General features: G+C 31.3%; 2 protein-coding genes across 2 annotated transcripts in view; one reads left to right on the top strand and one right to left on the bottom strand.

Moving 5' to 3' along the window:
* LOC127290888 (uncharacterized) overlaps positions 1 to 17,518 on the bottom strand; it is a 209,587-nt gene that overhangs the window by 108,401 nt on the left and 83,668 nt on the right. The gene's annotated exons all lie outside the window — the stretch shown is intronic.
* LOC127290897 (uncharacterized) lies at positions 8,063 to 9,106 on the top strand. Its single transcript, XM_051319718.1, has one exon. It carries the CDS (start codon positions 8,063 to 8,065, stop codon positions 9,104 to 9,106), a length of 1,044 nt encoding a protein of 347 aa, XP_051175675.1.

The following is a 17,518-nucleotide window of genomic DNA, read 5'->3' as shown; positions in this document are numbered from 1 at the left end:
TGACCTTAAAAATGCTTCATCACGTCAGGATTTTTAGTAAATGAAGCCTAAAAGGTAAAAAAATGGCCATTTTAGCCATTTTTGATAATTTTTTTTGGGATAGAAATTTTTTTTCAATTTTCGACGAAAAAGTCGCATAGTACAACTCTTTAGCTTTAAAACCTATTTTTCAAAATTATTGTACGATTTTTTAAAAAAATGTTATGACATTTTAAAATTAACAGTTTCAGTTACGCCAATAGACGTTATACCCAACGAATCTTTAGACAGTTCTTGGGAAAAATATTTTCTAAAAAATCTTGTTTCTATCTTATTGGCTTGAAATTTGTTACTCGGGGGTTTTTGGGATCGCTGATTACGAATCTGCAGTCGCATTTTAAAAATTCAAAATGTCGGATCAAATTTGGCGGACAAATTTTACAAAAAATGATCTAATTTGCTTGAAACTCGTTATTCGGGGGATTTCGGGGTCGCTGATTACGAATGTGAAATCGGATTTTAAAAATTCAAAATGGCGTATCCAATATGGCCTGCCTTAACTGGTTCAAAAACCTCAGAGAAACGAATTTTTATTGAAATTCTTTCAAAAATGTAGGCCATTTTGTATCGCACATTTTGAATAATTAAAACTGACAATAGATTTTGTATAAGTGACCACAAAAACCCTTGAGTTACAATTTTCAAGGTATTCCGACAATTTCTAATAAAATACGTCCGCCATATTGGATCCGCCGTTTTGAGTTTTGAAAATTTGACTTTATATTCGCAAGCAGCGACCCCCAAAACCCCCGAGTAACAAATTTCAAGCGAATACAATGAATTTTTAATTTTTTCTGACATATTGGATCCGCCATTTTGAATTTTTAAAATCCGATTTCACATTCGTAATCAGCGACCCCGAAATCCTCCGAGTAACGAGTTTCAAGCAAATTAGATCATTTTTTGTAAAATTCGTCCGCCTTATTGGATCCGCCATTTTCAATTTTTAAAATCCGACTTCAGATTCGTAATCAGCGACCCGAAAACCCCCGAGTAACGAGTTTCAAGGAAATCTGATCATTTTTTGTAAAATTTGTCCGACATATTTGATCCGATATTTAAAATTTTTAAAATCCGACTTCAGATTCGTAATCAGCGACCCCAAAAACCCCCGAGTAACAAATTTCAAGCCAATAAGATAGAAACAAGATTTTTTAGAAAATATTTTTCCCAAGAACTGTCTAAAGATTCGATGGGTATAGAGCAATTCCATGGGATGTGATCACAAGAATTTTTGACCGGAAAAAAGTCAAAAAAAATTTTGAATTTATTTTTGGAAAAAACTACCTCTTCGATTTAAAAAATTTGTTTTCTGTTTAATGCCTATGATGTTAAAAATAACTTCTCTAATTTTCATAATGGTACAGAAAGAACTTTGCGAGAAAAAAAATTAAAACGTCCCGTGCGGCGCGACGGGTCGCACGCATCCCAGTTTTCACGTCCATTATATAGTATGGAAACTGGAAAATATCTCGAAAAGTACGAATTTTCGTAAAAAATGTTTAAGACAAAAGTTGTTCCAAACAAAAAAATCTACAATGTTACAACAATGTTGGGCCATACAATGGAAAAAGTGGTTTTCTCAAATAAGACCACTTATTTTCAGTATCAAATTCGTAATCCTTATGAAATTCTGCGTTCAGACATATTGTATAAGTGCCCAAAATATTGGTCGCAATGTCTGAGATTGGGTCCAACATTTTTTGAGAAACACATAAATAAATTTTTAAAAATCTTATCTTTGGGGTTTTTGGGGTCACAGAATTAGAAATTCGAAGCTAATTTTGTAATTGGACACACAGCCCAATGTGAGGCCCACAGTAAAGAAATTAGTTTTCTTAAATAAAACCCACTAATTTCCAGTATTCATTTCGTAATCGTTATGAAATTCTTGGTTAAGACTTATAGTACAAATGCCAAAAATATTAGGCCAAATGTCTGGGATTGGGCCCAATATTTTTGGAATTTCATAACGATTACGAAATGGATGGAAACTAATTTTTTTACAGTAGGTCTCAGATTGGGCCCCCAAAGATAAGATTTTTTAAAATTTATTTATTTGTTTGTCAAAAAATGTTGGACCCAATCTCAGACATTGGGACCAATATTTTGGGCACTTATACAACATGTCTGAACGCAGAATTTCATAGGGATTACGAACTTGATACTGAAAATTAATGGTCTTATTTAAGAAAACCACTTTTTTCATTGTATGGCCCAACATTGGCCCAATTTTTTGGTCTCAAATATGTAGATCTTTTTGTTTGGAACAACATTTGTCTTAAACTTTTTTTACGAAAATTCGTACTTTTCGAGATATCTGAAAGTTTTCATACTATATAAAGGACGTGAAAACTAAGATGCGCGCGTCCCGTCGCGCTGCACGTAATATTTAATTTTTTTCTCGCAAAGTTCTTGCTGTCCCATTATGAAAATTAGAGAAGTTATTCTTAACATCATAGGAATTAAGCAGAAAAAAATTTTTTGAATCGAAGAGGTAGTATTTTTAAAAAATGAATTCAAAATGTTTTTTTTACTTTTTTCCGGGCCAAAATTTTTATTTTTCATGAACTATTTTTTTCTTAAAATAGCATCTTTTTGTGAGCAATTTAAGAAAAATTGATCTCATTTGGATAACAGGAAAAAAAGTTACATGGTTTTTTTAAAAAAATGACATAAATTTTTAATTAGATATATTTAAAAAATTTTTTAAAAATTGTTTGTGGGCTTTCATTCTGTACAAATAAAAGAACATATTCACAACGTTTCAATAAAATTGCTCCAATCCTCAAAAATTCTTGTGATCACATCCCATGGAATTGCTCTGTAACGTCTATTGGCGTAACTGAAACTGTAAATTTCAAAATGTCATATTTTTTTTTAAAAAATCGTACAATAATTTTGAAAAATAGGTTTTAAAGCTAAAGAGTTGTACTATGCGACTTTTTCGTCGAAAATTGAAAAAAAAATTTCTATCCCAAAAAAAATTATCAAAAATGGCTAAAATGGCCAATTTTTTACCTTTTAGGCTACATTTACTAAAAATCCTGACGTGATGGGGCATTTTGAAGGTCAGATTCGTTTTTAGCAAATAAAAAACTACAAGAAACAAGTACACCCATTCTAGAAACTGAAAAAAGTTAAATTTTGCAGGCCTGTGTTATTATTGGAGCAATATATGCTCGTAATCGTGAACTTCTGAGGAAAACGAATATATCAAAATAAATTAAACAATGTTTATATTTAAAAATTTTATAATTTTTTTGAAAAACTCATTAAGCGTCATAAAATAATATTGTCATCAAGCCCGAGAACGCCACACAGGCCCACCGCTGTAATTGACTAACTCGAGGTCTGAGCCCGGGACGGGCCGATAGAGTGAAGATATACCACTTCCCTTTACAGGACCCAATCCGTGATCGCTCGATTCGTCCAAACAGCCTTGGGTTGAGGGAAAATTTTTTTATTATTGTATATGTGATATAGATGATAACCGTTTAATTCTCGTGAGTGGAAGTGGTGTATCCATACTGAACTTACTAAAACCTATCCCCGAGGATGCCACTCAGGCCTACCGTAATATCTGCCTCACGCGAGAACTTAACATAGGCCCGGGTTAGAAGAATGGGAGTATAACACTTCTCTTCAATGGAGTGAAACGGCTACTGCTGATGTATGATAAACATAGAGCAACCGTCTACCGTTGCAACAACATTGTAGTAGTGTCGCTAAAAAAAGCTCCTAATAGTCTCAGGTAACTTAACTTGATTATTATATAGTTTATATTATTTTTCTGCAATTTGTCGATCAATAACTTACTGCATGTGTTGAATTTTCTTATATTATATTTGTCTTTTTCATTTTTGTATTGGGCCCAAAAAATAAATTCCTATTGTTGTATAGTATTAATAAATATATATGTATTTTGAGGATAAAACATTGATTATTAAATAATTTTTTATGCATAAAATATGGATATTCAGGGTGTCCAGCGGTTCTTGAAAAAAGAATTCAAGGACTTTTCAAGGTTTTCAAGGCCCAATATAATTTTTTTCAAGGTGCACTTTTAACATAATAACTTTGAAAATATTTTACTATTTATGACTCTCTAAATTTTAATTAGTAAAGTGTCATGTAACAATTCAAATTAGACAAAATTGTACTAATTTTTAATTATTCTGTAATGAAACTTTGGTACAAAAAATAAAAACTACCAACGACATATTGCACATGACACTAATACCTGCATATCAACAACCGATTCCTATAAAAAATCGATTCTTTAAAATCGATTCTAGAAATCGATTCTATGATTCAGAAAATCGAGAAGAATGTTTTTTTTCAAAAAGTTTATTATGTTTTGCGCTTTTTTCTAGTCATGGTTAGACCAAATGTATTTGAGACTAGAAAATTAAGCTATTATTTTAGAAAATATAAAAAATTCAAGGTTTTGCTATAAAATTCAAGTACAACAAAAATATTGATTGTTTGATAATAGTGGAAGCTGGCTTTTGGAAAAATTTTTTGGTATTGGATAATTTTGGCATTAAAGATATTTTGATTTTAAGGATAAAAAATGATATTGCAGAACATTAGTATTGAATATATTTTGATATTGGAAAAAAATATTGATTTTTTGACCACAGTAAAAGTTGGTTTTTGGAAAAATTTTTTGGTATTGGATAAAATTGGCATTAAAGATATTTGGATTTTGATGATAATAAAATATGATATTGGATAACATTCGTATTGAATATATTTCGATATTGAAAAAAAAATTTGGACTGTTTGATAATAGAGGATGCTGGCTTTTGGAAAAGTATTTAAATAGAGAAAAAGAGATTTGAATATTGTTTTAAGGGTTGAAGTTGTTTTATGGGTTAAATAATAGTTTGTGAGTTGAATATTGATTTGAATATTAATAAAAAGTGCAGAGGAAAATAAGTTAAATAATAATCATTATCGAAAATAATATAATATGGAAAAAGATTAAACAACGCTAATTCACGTTCATGTAAGACTATCATTGTTGCATTAGTTAGCTGAATTATAGTTAATGAAATTTTTTATAGGTGAAACACATGTAAGTAAATTTTTTAAAGCAATAAACTAAAATAAACGATATGTTTTGAAAATTGGCTTTATCAACAGTTTGAAAGTAGAAGAAGGATACCATGTCGAACATAGAAGAGTATTTTATTTTGAGTAATGAAGATTTTACAATTATTGAAAATGTAAATGAAATGTTAAATGATATGCATATGTATAAAATTCAAGAATTATCAAAAAATGATTCAAATTCTTTTTTCATTATGCAAAGTACTTTGTATTTACAAATGCTTGATTTAATTGTTCCAATTAGAGAAAGAGATAAACATATTCAAATAGTTTTTAGCGGTAATAACAATTCTGGTCATTGGATTTGTGTTTATTACGATGAAGTAAGACTTTATATTTTTGATAACCTTAATGCAGGGTGTTCGAATATTCTTCAAATAGAATATTTAATTAGATTGTTCCCTTTTACACCAACAGAATTTTTTGTAGATGTTGATCAACAACCGGTTGGTACAGTTAAGTGTGAAGTATAATGCAATAGCATTTGCAACATCTGTATTGGTTAACAGTGTAAATTAAAAGATTAATTTATGGAACTGATAATAATGTAATGAGCAAGCATTTGTATCATTTTTTGAAAACAATTAATTAAATCATTTTCCGGCAGTTAGAATGTCTAATATTAGGATTTCGATTTGTAGAGAATGAATCGAATTGTCTTTTCATAAATCGAGCTAAAGAACTTCAAAATGGTGAGCTAAACCTTTCATATTTTGTAAAGACTTTTCCCAGTAAAAATGACAACAGAGTTCTGTCTACTGAAACTAAGAATGAAAAGAAAATACCCAAAGAAAAAAATTTGTCCTGTAAGATGAAGAAATTATCTACAAAAATTGAAGAGGGATTTACATGTTGATGTAAATTCAGTAAGCACAACAGAAAATAATAAGAAAATAATTTCTAGTCTTATTGTTAGGGAAAATTTTAATCCCATGACATATCCTACATTGTTTCCTTTTGGTGATCCTGGATGGACTGTTAACCGTAAGCATACATACCTTAAGCGTACTTGTAAAATAATATTATTATTTTTGTGAGATCAAAAGTCCAATAAGTGTCCGTCAAATAAAAATAAATTTTTAATTTTTCTTAAAAAATCGCAGATATCGCGCGCGTTTACGCGCGTTTCTTTTAGCTAGTAATGAATATAAAATATTTAAATTTATCGATAAACATTATTAATTCTATCAATAGATATAATATTTGAGTATAAAATTTTTAAAAATATTCGAACCAAATTATTAATTATATACTTCATAAAATTATGCGCAATATTTTTTAACTTAATATTTTCAATTCGAATAGTAAGATTATATAATAAAAATAGTTTCGAATTAATATTTGACAGAATTTTTTAATTTCGAAAGAACATTTTTTATAATTTTCAATTTACCGAATAATCATTTCTCATAATTATTATTGTAGCGAATTAGTATTTTTCATAATTTTTATTTTTTCTAATAAAAGTTTATACTATTTTTGATTTTAAATAATTACCATTTCTTATATTTTTTTCTTCAAATTACCATTTTGTATAATAAATATTTTTTCGAACAATTATTTGTTCTAAAATGTAATTTATCAAATTTATATTTTTTCTATTTTTAAAAGTAACGATTTTCTTATTTTGTATAATTTTCATTTTACCGAATTGCCATTTTACATAATTTCTAATTAATAATAATAAATAATACATAATTTTCTAATTAATATTTTTCCGAATTTCAATTTTAACGAATTTATTAATATTAGAATTATTTCTTTTGCGAATAGCCATTTAACATAATTTTAATTTCCCCTAATATTTATTTCTTCTAATCTCTATTTTCTCGAATCGTTATATGCCATATTTATCGTTTGCCGATGCTGTTAAATCACCTTCCGCTCAAACAAGCTTAGGAAATAGCGTCTTTCTACCTACAAATGGAGAAATGTCCCTAACTGAACTGTTTACAAAGTTCAACTCTATGTATATACAAATGCAGGAAGTAGCAACTCAACTCAGTAAAATTTTCCAAGGAAACCAACTAAACGTTTCAAAATGCAACTAAAACCTCAAGATGATCTCAAAATTTGTTATTGGAATAGGGTGTTTCCAATAAAAAACATGAACTCACGAATTTTCTAAATGTAGAAAACATAGATGTAATGCTGCTTGGAGAAACCTGGCTAAAAAATGGATCAAATTTAAATGTTCCTAATTACATCACCTACTGGACCGACCGTAAAGTGATACCGCATGGCGGAACTGCAATTCTAATTAAAAGACACATTTCTCACAACCAACTACAATCTCAGGATCTCCAAATTGAAAATACAATTGTAGAAGTTCATAGGACCTTTGGACCACTTCGTCTCATCTCTGCCTATTGTCCACCAAAAAAGAAAATTATTGAAGCAGACTTAAATGCTCTTTTTAATTATAATGGCGAAACTCTGCTTATGGGAGACCTGAACGCTAAACACAGTCACTGGAACTGCCATTCAACCAACTTTTCTGGAAAAGCACTGTTAAAGTACTTTTTTGATTACGACATTCTTCTCTAAAAATATTCTAAGTAGAATAGATATCTAAGTTGTTCAAGACCTAAGCTCTGATCATAATCCAATTAAAACAACACTCACAGGGAATCTTCAAATAAAATTTTTAGTCACGAAAGAAATCACGCAATGGGCACGCTATACCCAACCCAACCTAACTGACTGAGTTAGACGTCTATTTTACTCGTCTGCAAATTTTCGCAATTATTGAGTTTATAAGTGTCTTATTACTCTGTGTGTTGGTCTGCTTTATGAAATTGCAGTAGTGAGTGACTTAAAAATTAATTTGGCACATTTTTTTTAACGCAAATTGTGTTATTGTTGTCTCTTTTCTAATTTTGGGAGTCTGAACACGTGTTTAAACATGCCGGAGTGTTTGGAATGTAACGAACAAGTGTCCAGAAAAACTGATAAATCATGTGAATGTGCAAAGTGTAATGGAATAGTTCACTTAGCTTGTGCTAATGTTAACATCACAAGAGAGGAGTTTAATAGTTTAAAAAAAGGTGTTTATAAATTTATTTGCACAAAATGCAGAGACAACGCCACCTCTCAAAGTAATTCAACACCCGCTAATAATGACCTTGCTTCTGTGATTCGATCGATACCTGAAAACATTACTCAGAGTGATTTCTTTGCTGCGCTTGAGGTTGCCATCGAACAGGGGCAGAGAAACGTTCTCCAAGAATATCACAGCAAGATGGTCAATTCGATGAAAGAATTTCAAGATGAACAAAAAAAGTTTAATACAGAGCTAAGTACATCAATTGACAACATGAAATCGGAGATTGCTGACCACTCTAAAAGAATTGACATACTTGAATTCGACTCTGGCGTCTGTACGGAAGACCTTAAAAATGTCAAAGTGGACAACGAGGCTATACATAATCGCATGGTCGAATTAGAGCGATCATTAAATTTTCATGAACAGTCTTCTTTAATGTCATCGATGGACATCCGTGGACTACCTGTCAAACCCGATGAAGACTTAAAAAACACTTTTTGCCGCATTGCTGCAAGTCTAAATGTTGAAATGACGCAGGAAAATATTGTTAATATATACCGCGTTAAAAACTCTGAGAACATTAATCCTCAATCATCACAGTCACTAATCAGAGCAAAACTGTCACGACAAGACATCAGAGACAAAATACTCAACCAACGTAAAACTTTCAAAAATTTCACGACGATGTATCTTGGATGGCCAGAAGCGGAAAGAGCTAATATTTACCTACAAGAGACCCTCACGCCCTTCAATCGCCGTATACATGCTGCTGCTCTTACAGCTCGGAAGTCTAACATCATTAAATATCTCTGGATTGCAGGAGGAAAAATTTTCTGTCGGAAAGAAGATGGAAGTCGCAGGATCTTACTCTCGTGTCTACAAGATGTCCATTCACTTAAATAGCAACTACTATTTGCAAGTATTGGTTGTCTTTGTTTTGTAAAACATCATTTTTCAAAAACTATTCAATTAAATTTCAGAATTTATTTTAAAATTTATATGCAGTTCTACCTTTTAGAAATTAATAACAAACATGTTATAAAATATTTTTCCGTTCTTTTACGCTCAAAAAATTTTACTCAGAATTTACAACTTATCTCATATGGCTTTTGTGTACACTTCAATTTAAAATACAACTATTTGACTGTAATTATAATCTTTAATCTAATATGGAAACATTAAATATATGCCATGTAAATGCTCAATCTTTGAGATCTCATTTCATTGAATTTCAGGACTTTTTTGATATTGGTCATTATCATGTTATTGCTGTCTCGGAAACTTGGTTAAACTCAAATGATACATCCAATTGTGTAAATCTCAAAAACTATAATATTATTCGAAATGATAGAACAACACGCAGAGGTGGGGGAGTATGTTTTTATATCCTTAAGGGTCTTGAATTTTCTGTGGTGGCTGGGAGCTCTGAGGCGTCACATCCATGTGCTGAATTTTTGTTTCTCAAGTTATATACAGAGACTGATAACGCACTGTTGGGAGTTGTTTATAAACCACCAAATGCTTCATTTGGCATCGAATTAGAAAATCAAATTTCATCTCTGATACAATTCTTCAACAGTGCTGTCATCATGGGTGATTTTAATTGTAATTTGAATTGTTCATCTTCTATCACTGATTATTTAACATCAATGTTTTTTTCACTAGGCATGTCTGTGGTGCCTCATGGTTCTACTCACCACTTGGCTAATTCGAGTACCAGAATTGATGCCATTTTTGTGAGTGATTTAGATAGAGTCTCTTCTTATGGGCAACACGCAGTGTCATTTTTATCCAGTCACGATTTGATAAATATTGAATTTGAACTGAGAGGAATTCAGACTCAAGTAACTAGACAAACTAATATTACTCGTAACTTAAGTAAAATTTCTGAAACTGAATTCCTCTCGCATCTGGCAAGTTTTGACTGGGCATCAATATTTGTTGAACCTGATATTAATATTAAAGTATATAAGCTAACGTCTTATTTAACTTCTGCGTTCGATCTTTTTGCACCAGTATATTTACCATCTACTAAAAAAAGATTCTCACCTTGGATGACGAACGAAATAAGGGAACTTATTAATGAAAGAAATAAACTCAGAAGAATATTTAAAAGAAATAAAAATCCAATTGCTTTTATAAAATTTAAGAAAGCTCGTAATCTTGTCAAAACCAAAATCAGAGACGCGCATAATAAATATAATTATAACATAATTAAAAATAAAAGTAAATCTGGCGATATATGGCAAATCTTGAGAAAGCTTAACCTTATACCTGACAAGAAAAGATCACCTAATAATAATTTTCAAGCACAAGAATTTGTGGAAGTTTTTTCTAATACTCCTTTACCTATTCCCCTATCTGCCTCTGGACTCTTATTACCTAATGTCAATGTTTTTGATGAAAATAAATTTTTCTTTAACGATATATCGCCGGATATTTTACTTAAAAGCATACATCGTATTAAATCGAATGCTACTGGTCCTGATTTCATATCCATAAAGATGATAAAGCTCGCACTTCCAGTTATCTTTCCAGTTTTAATTCATATTTATAACTATTCCCTCCAGAAATGTATTTATCCTGATATATGGAAAATGAGTTTGGTACGTCCCATTCCGAAAACATCTAATCCTAAAAATCCATCAGATTTTAGACCAATTTCTGTTGTGTGTGCATTATCTAAACCTCTCGAACAAATTGCTTGCGGTCAGATGACATCGTTTTTATCAAACAACAATTTATTAGAACCTTTACAGTCCGGCTTCAGAACTAAACACAGTACTGCTACTGCTGCATTAAAATTCACAACCGATATTAAACTTGCTATGGACAATAAACTTATCATAATTGCAATATTTTTTGATTTTTCAAAGGCTTTTCCATCAGTAAATCATAAATTATTAATAAATAAACTTTCTTCTTTTAATATATCCAAATCGGTCTGTGATTGGTTTGAGTCTTACTTGAGCTATAGGTTTCAAAGAGTAGTTGATGGCAGAGGTGGCGGTTCTGATTGGGGTAGACTTAAGTGTGGTGTTCCCCAGGGTGCTTCACTTTCCTCCATTTTGTTTAATCTATTTATTACAGACCTTGGGGAGCAGCTCACTTATTGTAAATATCATAAGTATGCTGATGATTTTAAAATATACCTTTCCGGACCTCTGGCTTCTCTGCCTGATTTATTAAAAAATATGCAGGTTGATATTGACTATGTTGAAAATTGGGCTAGGAATAATGGACTTGCTCTTAACTCTGGTAAGACTCAGGCTATAGTGTTCTCCACAACGAATAACCCATCTAAAGAATTGTTGGCAACTCTTCCCCCTTTAATAGTAGGAGGTGTTCCCATCGAATTTAGTGACACAGTTAAGGATCTTGGTCTGAATCTAGACAGATCCTTGTCTTGGAGGGAACATATTTTTGGAATTTCGAGAAAAACCTATATTGTACTGCAACAATTGAACAGAAATAGAGACGCAATTCCCACCTCAACTCGAGCACTTCTAGTTAAATCATTAATACTGCCCATCTATGATTATTGTTGTACTGTTTATGATGACATAACTAATGAGTTAAATTGTAAGCTTGAAAGGTCTCTAAATGCGTGTATTCGATTCATTTATAATCTTCCCAAAGTAGAGCACATCACACCTTATAGGATTGAGACTCGATTACTGAATGTCGCAAGTAGGAGGCAATACTTCCTTGGAAGTATATTGTACTTAATTTTCAATAGTAAAATTCCAACTTATTTCTACGATTTTTTTGATTTTAAAGATCAGAATGAAGGTGCACATAGTAGATTACGAGAAAGAAATAATGTATTAAATATTCCATTTCATCGTACCTGCAAAATGCAAAGATCTTTTATTATCAGAGGTGCCAGATTATGGAATAAATTACCGATTGAGATAAGAGAATCATCAAGCCATTTTGTATTTAAAAAGTTATTTTTTAATTTTCTATTCAGTAGCGAAAATCAACTGTTTAATATAACATACTGGTAGAACTTTTACTTTTATTTTTGCTTTTTCTATTTTCGATGTTTAATCATTTATTTTTGTCATTGACAACTTGAGCAGACTGCATTTAATAAAATCTTTAACTATTGTTATACATCATAGTATATACACATATTAAGTTTATATTCTTTCGAATAAAAGTTAAGTTTTGCATTTATTTCTATATAAATATATATTTTTATTTTTATTTTTACTCGTATATACATTATAAAATTTGATGTAATAGGCTGACATAATGCAATTTATGATAAATAATCGAACGATCTTCTTTTGCAATTTATGCACAAAATATCTGCGATATTTGTAAGAATAAGCTATGCTCAGTATTATATCTAAGTATTATATGTGATATCTTTTTATAGTTTTAAGAGTAATATTATTATAACAATTTCGATGCTACCATGTATATTGTTCCTCAGTGAGCTCATTAGCTCTAGGAACTTTACTAAATAAATAAATAAAAATAAATAAAAATAAAATAATATGTCAAACATAAATCCGCTTACAACAACAGATGACATCGACAAAGAGATAACCACTCTTACTCAGGAAAATAAATCCGCACACGTTGCCAGCACTAAAGTAATTTCAGCACGCACCACCAACGTAATTGTTCTACCATCTGAGTTGAGAGACCTCATTAGACAAAAAAGAAAAGCTCGTAAAAAAGGACAACGAACTTGCCACCCTGAAGACTGTGCAGCAGCCACTAGATTAAATAATAATCTGCGTTCTAAACTGCAGGAATTTCACTCTACCAGATGGAATACAAAAGTTAAATCACTTAATGAGGATCGCGCAGGTCTCTAGAAAATGATCAAGTCTCTCAAAACCAAACGAGATTTAATTCCCCCCCTGCAAGGAGCTCAAGGCATTGGTTACACCAATACTGACAAGGCAAATATCCTTGCTTTAAGTATTGAAAATCAGTGTACATTAAATGAAAGATTGACCCAAAATGAAGAAACCGCCAGACTAGATGTTGAAATCATGAAGTCCACTAAACAAATTGATGACACCCCTCCTGATCCAATTGAGACATCCACCATCCAGGAACTGGAATCAATCATCAGGAAATTAAAAAATAAAAATGTTCCAGGTCATGATGCTATCACGAATTTACAAGTAAAACATTTACCTCGTAAAGGCAATGTGAAACTGCTCAACATTTATAATGTCAGCCGGCGACTAAACTATTTTCCCTCTGTGTGGAAAACAGCTCACATCATATGCATCCCGAAACCAGACAAAGATCACCGTCGACCTGAAAATCATCGTCCAATCAGTCTTCTACCAGTTTTCTCCAAGATCTTTGAACGTTTAATACTTTTAAGGTTGATGCAGCAAGTTAAGAATTTAAACTTGATTCCCTCGGAACAATTCGGTTTCCGTGAGAAACATTCAACAATTCAACAAACCCTCCGACTAGTTGAAACTATACATGACGGCTTCTCGCATAAAGATTCCACTGCTATCGCATACTTGGATGTTGTCAAGGCTTTTGACAAGGTCTGGCACGATGGACTTCTCTATAAGCTCGTCACAGCAGGAATTTCTGTAAATGTGATAAAAATCATCCGCTCTTTTCTTAAAGACAGAAATTTCAACGTGAAAATTGAAGACATCTTATCTTCAAATAAACCCTTACAATCGGGAGTTCCTCAAGGGTCAGTCCTTGGACCAATATTATACAACTTGTATACTTATGACATACCAAAAAACGGCTACTCACAAAAAGCACTATTTGCAGATGACACTGCCATGATTGGACAATGTCGCTGCCCAAAGCTAACTATCAGGAGACTGCAATATTCTCTTAATGAAGTGATTAACTGGATGGATAAATGGAAAATAGCCATCAATAAAGACAAAACTCAGGCTGTTTTTCACACCACAAGAAATTCAAAACCACCCGGAATGGTCAAAGTAATTGACAAAAGCTTCTCTTGGTCCAATTCTGCCAAATATTTGGGAATCCATATTGACCATAAATTAACTTGGTGCAAACACACTGATGAGATCAAGAAAATAGGCTTTATAGCCATAAACTCGTTAGGACCACTCATTAAAAATCCTAAACTCAACCTAGAATCGAAGAGACTTCTACTTCTATCCATAATTCGACCAGCAATAACCTATTGCATCGGCACCTGGGGTTCTGCGGCTGATAGTCACATTGATAAAATTCAAGTCATTTATAACAAGCTATTAAGATTAATAACAAACGCTCCTTGGTTTGTTACCAATGCTCAACTTCATACAGATTTAAAAATTCCCACCATACGCAAATATGATCGTGATTTGGCCCTAAAACTGTTTAATCAAGTTGAAAATCATGAAAACAAGATTCTTCAAAACATACTCACACACGGAAAAAACAAACTAACTATTTTAGCACCAAACTGCTTTATCCTTTATTAGTATACAATTTCGTTTACCTATTAAAGTATGAAATAATGCTTTTTTAGTTTAAAGTAAGTCCATACTAAATAAGTATAATGGTTATACTCTTATAGTAATAGTGACGTACTTTAAAAGCATAAAATTGATGCCCGCGAAGTACGACATATAGTCTACCTAAAATAGCAAGAGCTTCTTCCTTTTTGGTGTATAAATTCTTGCAACCTGCGTTTTGGCCACGCCTCCCTCCCTTTCCAACCATCGATATATCGATATAGGCCAAAACGAAGGTTGCAAGAATTTATCCACCAAAAAGGAAGAAACCATTATACTTATTTAGTATGGACTTACTTTAAACTAAAAAAGCATTATTTCATACTTTAATAGGTAAACGAAATTGTATACTAATAAAGGATAAAGCAGTTTGGTGCTAAAATAGTTAGTTTGTTTTTTTCGTGCATATAATCCTAAAGACTCCCGTCCTCGACTCCGGCGCCCTCGCATAGTAGAAATACTTGACGAGGGTCTACAATAATTTCTAAATAGACCATTTTCAAGGATCCAAATTTCCTTCAATATTCGATATCAAGTGTAAAGATGCTAAAGCATCAACCTAAATATTTATTAGAGATCAAAAAGAAAGAAAAAGTGTATTGCAAAGCACAAATTCTTTTCTTTTCAGATGAATCGCAATAATATTATTTGATTTTTAATTTAATAATTTTTAATTTTTATAAATTGCCGTCTGCCAACTGAAAATTTCTATATGAAATCCTATATTGTTTCCTTTATATAATTCCATGTGAAATCTTAGATAGATATTTCAGAATCTACATGAAATCCTATATGATTTCTTATGTTCAAATCCATCATATATATGATCCCACGTGATTTTTATTCAAGAATCCAAAAGAAATTTGATGTATGATTTGATATAGGAACATTTCTGGTTAAGAATTGAGCAGTGAATTTTGGTAGGTTTTTTAATGAGAAAACACGAAGGAAATTGACATAAGAAATTGATGGAAAAAATGTGACCAGAAAAAATTGTAGGATTTCACATAGGAATTTACATAATTTATTACCTAAGAGTATGTTTATAAGAATATACATCGAATCCCACTTTAAATCATGTCTCAATTTCCTATATGATTTTTCATAAGATCCTATATAGTTTCTTACGTGACACATAGGATTTTATGTGGATTTTAATATATGAATTTATGTGAGATCCTATATAAGATCCTACATGAAAATTTTCAGTAGGTTTTGAACAGGCAGTTTTATTTTTGTGGCGGGCATCTATCAGCGCTACCGAGTTCCCCACTCCGACGTTGGGTGCAAGGAAAAATGATGAACTCCCTTTTGCCCTCTGTATAAATAAAAAAAAATTTGACTAAAAATATTAATAATTATAGTGTCAGGAATTTTTTGAAAATAAAAAATCGGACAAGTGCGAGTTACACTCGCATTAAAACTCAGGGTTCCGTACCCTTAAACCTAAAATTTAAGGGGGTTAAAGTGTAAAGGCAGGTGGAAAAATTCCAATTTTGCTTAATTTTTCCTGTCATGTGAGCATAAAAACACATAGATAGACACATAGTCACATATAATGGAAATTATCAGTTTTTCCTTGAAAACGCTATAATTGAAAAGAAAAATTGAATTCGCTTCATATCGTTCTGTAGAAATTAAGTTGAAAAACAACATGTTTTTAATTAACAAATGGAATAATTTATAAACTATTCATCCGATTGGGTTCGAAGTTTCATTTTGTTGTGTATCGCGAGGGGCACATTCTTAGAAAGTTTCACTCCAATCGGATTATTATTAACAAAGTTATTAAACAATTAATAAAGTGCCATTTTTAATGCTTTAAATTCACTAATTATTAAACAAATAATCCGATTTTAACTTTCGACCCACCAGTTTGTAGGTATTTTTTATACCTTTTTTTTAATAATAACTTTTTCCTCTAAAATGTAGAGGAAAGCAACGAGCATAAAAAAAAACCTTTCGCCGACTTTGATGTTTATTTCTAATATTTTCCACAACCGGAAAGTGGCGGAAACAAATTTTTTTCTTTATAGAATCCGGAAAAATTAATTATTTAACGAAAAAAATCAAAGTTAAAAAAAATACTAGAATTTGGCAAAAAATACTTTACTTAACATTCCACACTTTGGCACCGTTCACTGTAAACATGGGTCACTCGTGAACTTTTCAAAATACCATTGGTTCCTGCAACTACTGTTTATATGCATTAAACCTTTGGCACTTATGGAACATGTAACTCATTAGTGTACAATTTTTTACAATATAGTTTGACCAACCCCCCTCCGAGATAGCAAGAGGTGTCACTTTTGAAAAGGCACAAGTGACCCATGTTTACAGCTTAAGGGTTAATTTGGTAAAAGAAAATTTTGTTAGATATGTTGTATTTGTTTAAAATATATAAAGAATTTGAAGAAAAAATTGTTTTCCACAATAAAAAATCAAATTCATTTAATTACACAGGCACACAAAAGAAAAATATTTCAATTGCCAGGAATGCCATATGGTAGATTCTCTTTCTTAAGATATATCTAAAGAGAAAAACGTAGTCCGACCTAAAAGTTAGTTCGTGTTCTTTTTTTACAGACGTGGTGGGGGGTGGTTTTTGAGAAATTGATTTCTATGGGAATTTACTTAATTTCTATATCTATAACAGAATTTTCACTCCTTTGAATGTTGATTTGAATTCAGTGACTTTAATAACATAAAATTGGATATATAAAAAAAATTAAAAATGGCGGATCTTATATGGTGAATTTTTTCAAAAAATTGCTCGGATTTGTCTGAAACTTGCTACTCGAGGCTTTTTGGGGTCACTAATTACAAATATAATTTT

This window comes from Leptopilina boulardi, unplaced genomic scaffold, assembly GCF_019393585.1.
Source record: "Leptopilina boulardi isolate dan_hultmark-lab unplaced genomic scaffold, ZJU_Lbou_2.1 LbouV2_94, whole genome shotgun sequence".
NCBI lineage: Eukaryota > Metazoa > Arthropoda > Insecta > Hymenoptera > Figitidae > Leptopilina > Leptopilina boulardi.
This window is presented reverse-complemented; position numbering and strand designations above follow the sequence as displayed.

What these genes read in the sequence shown, in the direction of transcription:
- LOC127290897 (XM_051319718.1), top strand. Translation starts at nt 8,063, where the DNA reads ATGCCGGAGTGTTTGGAATGTAACGAACAAGTGTCCAGAAAAACTGAT.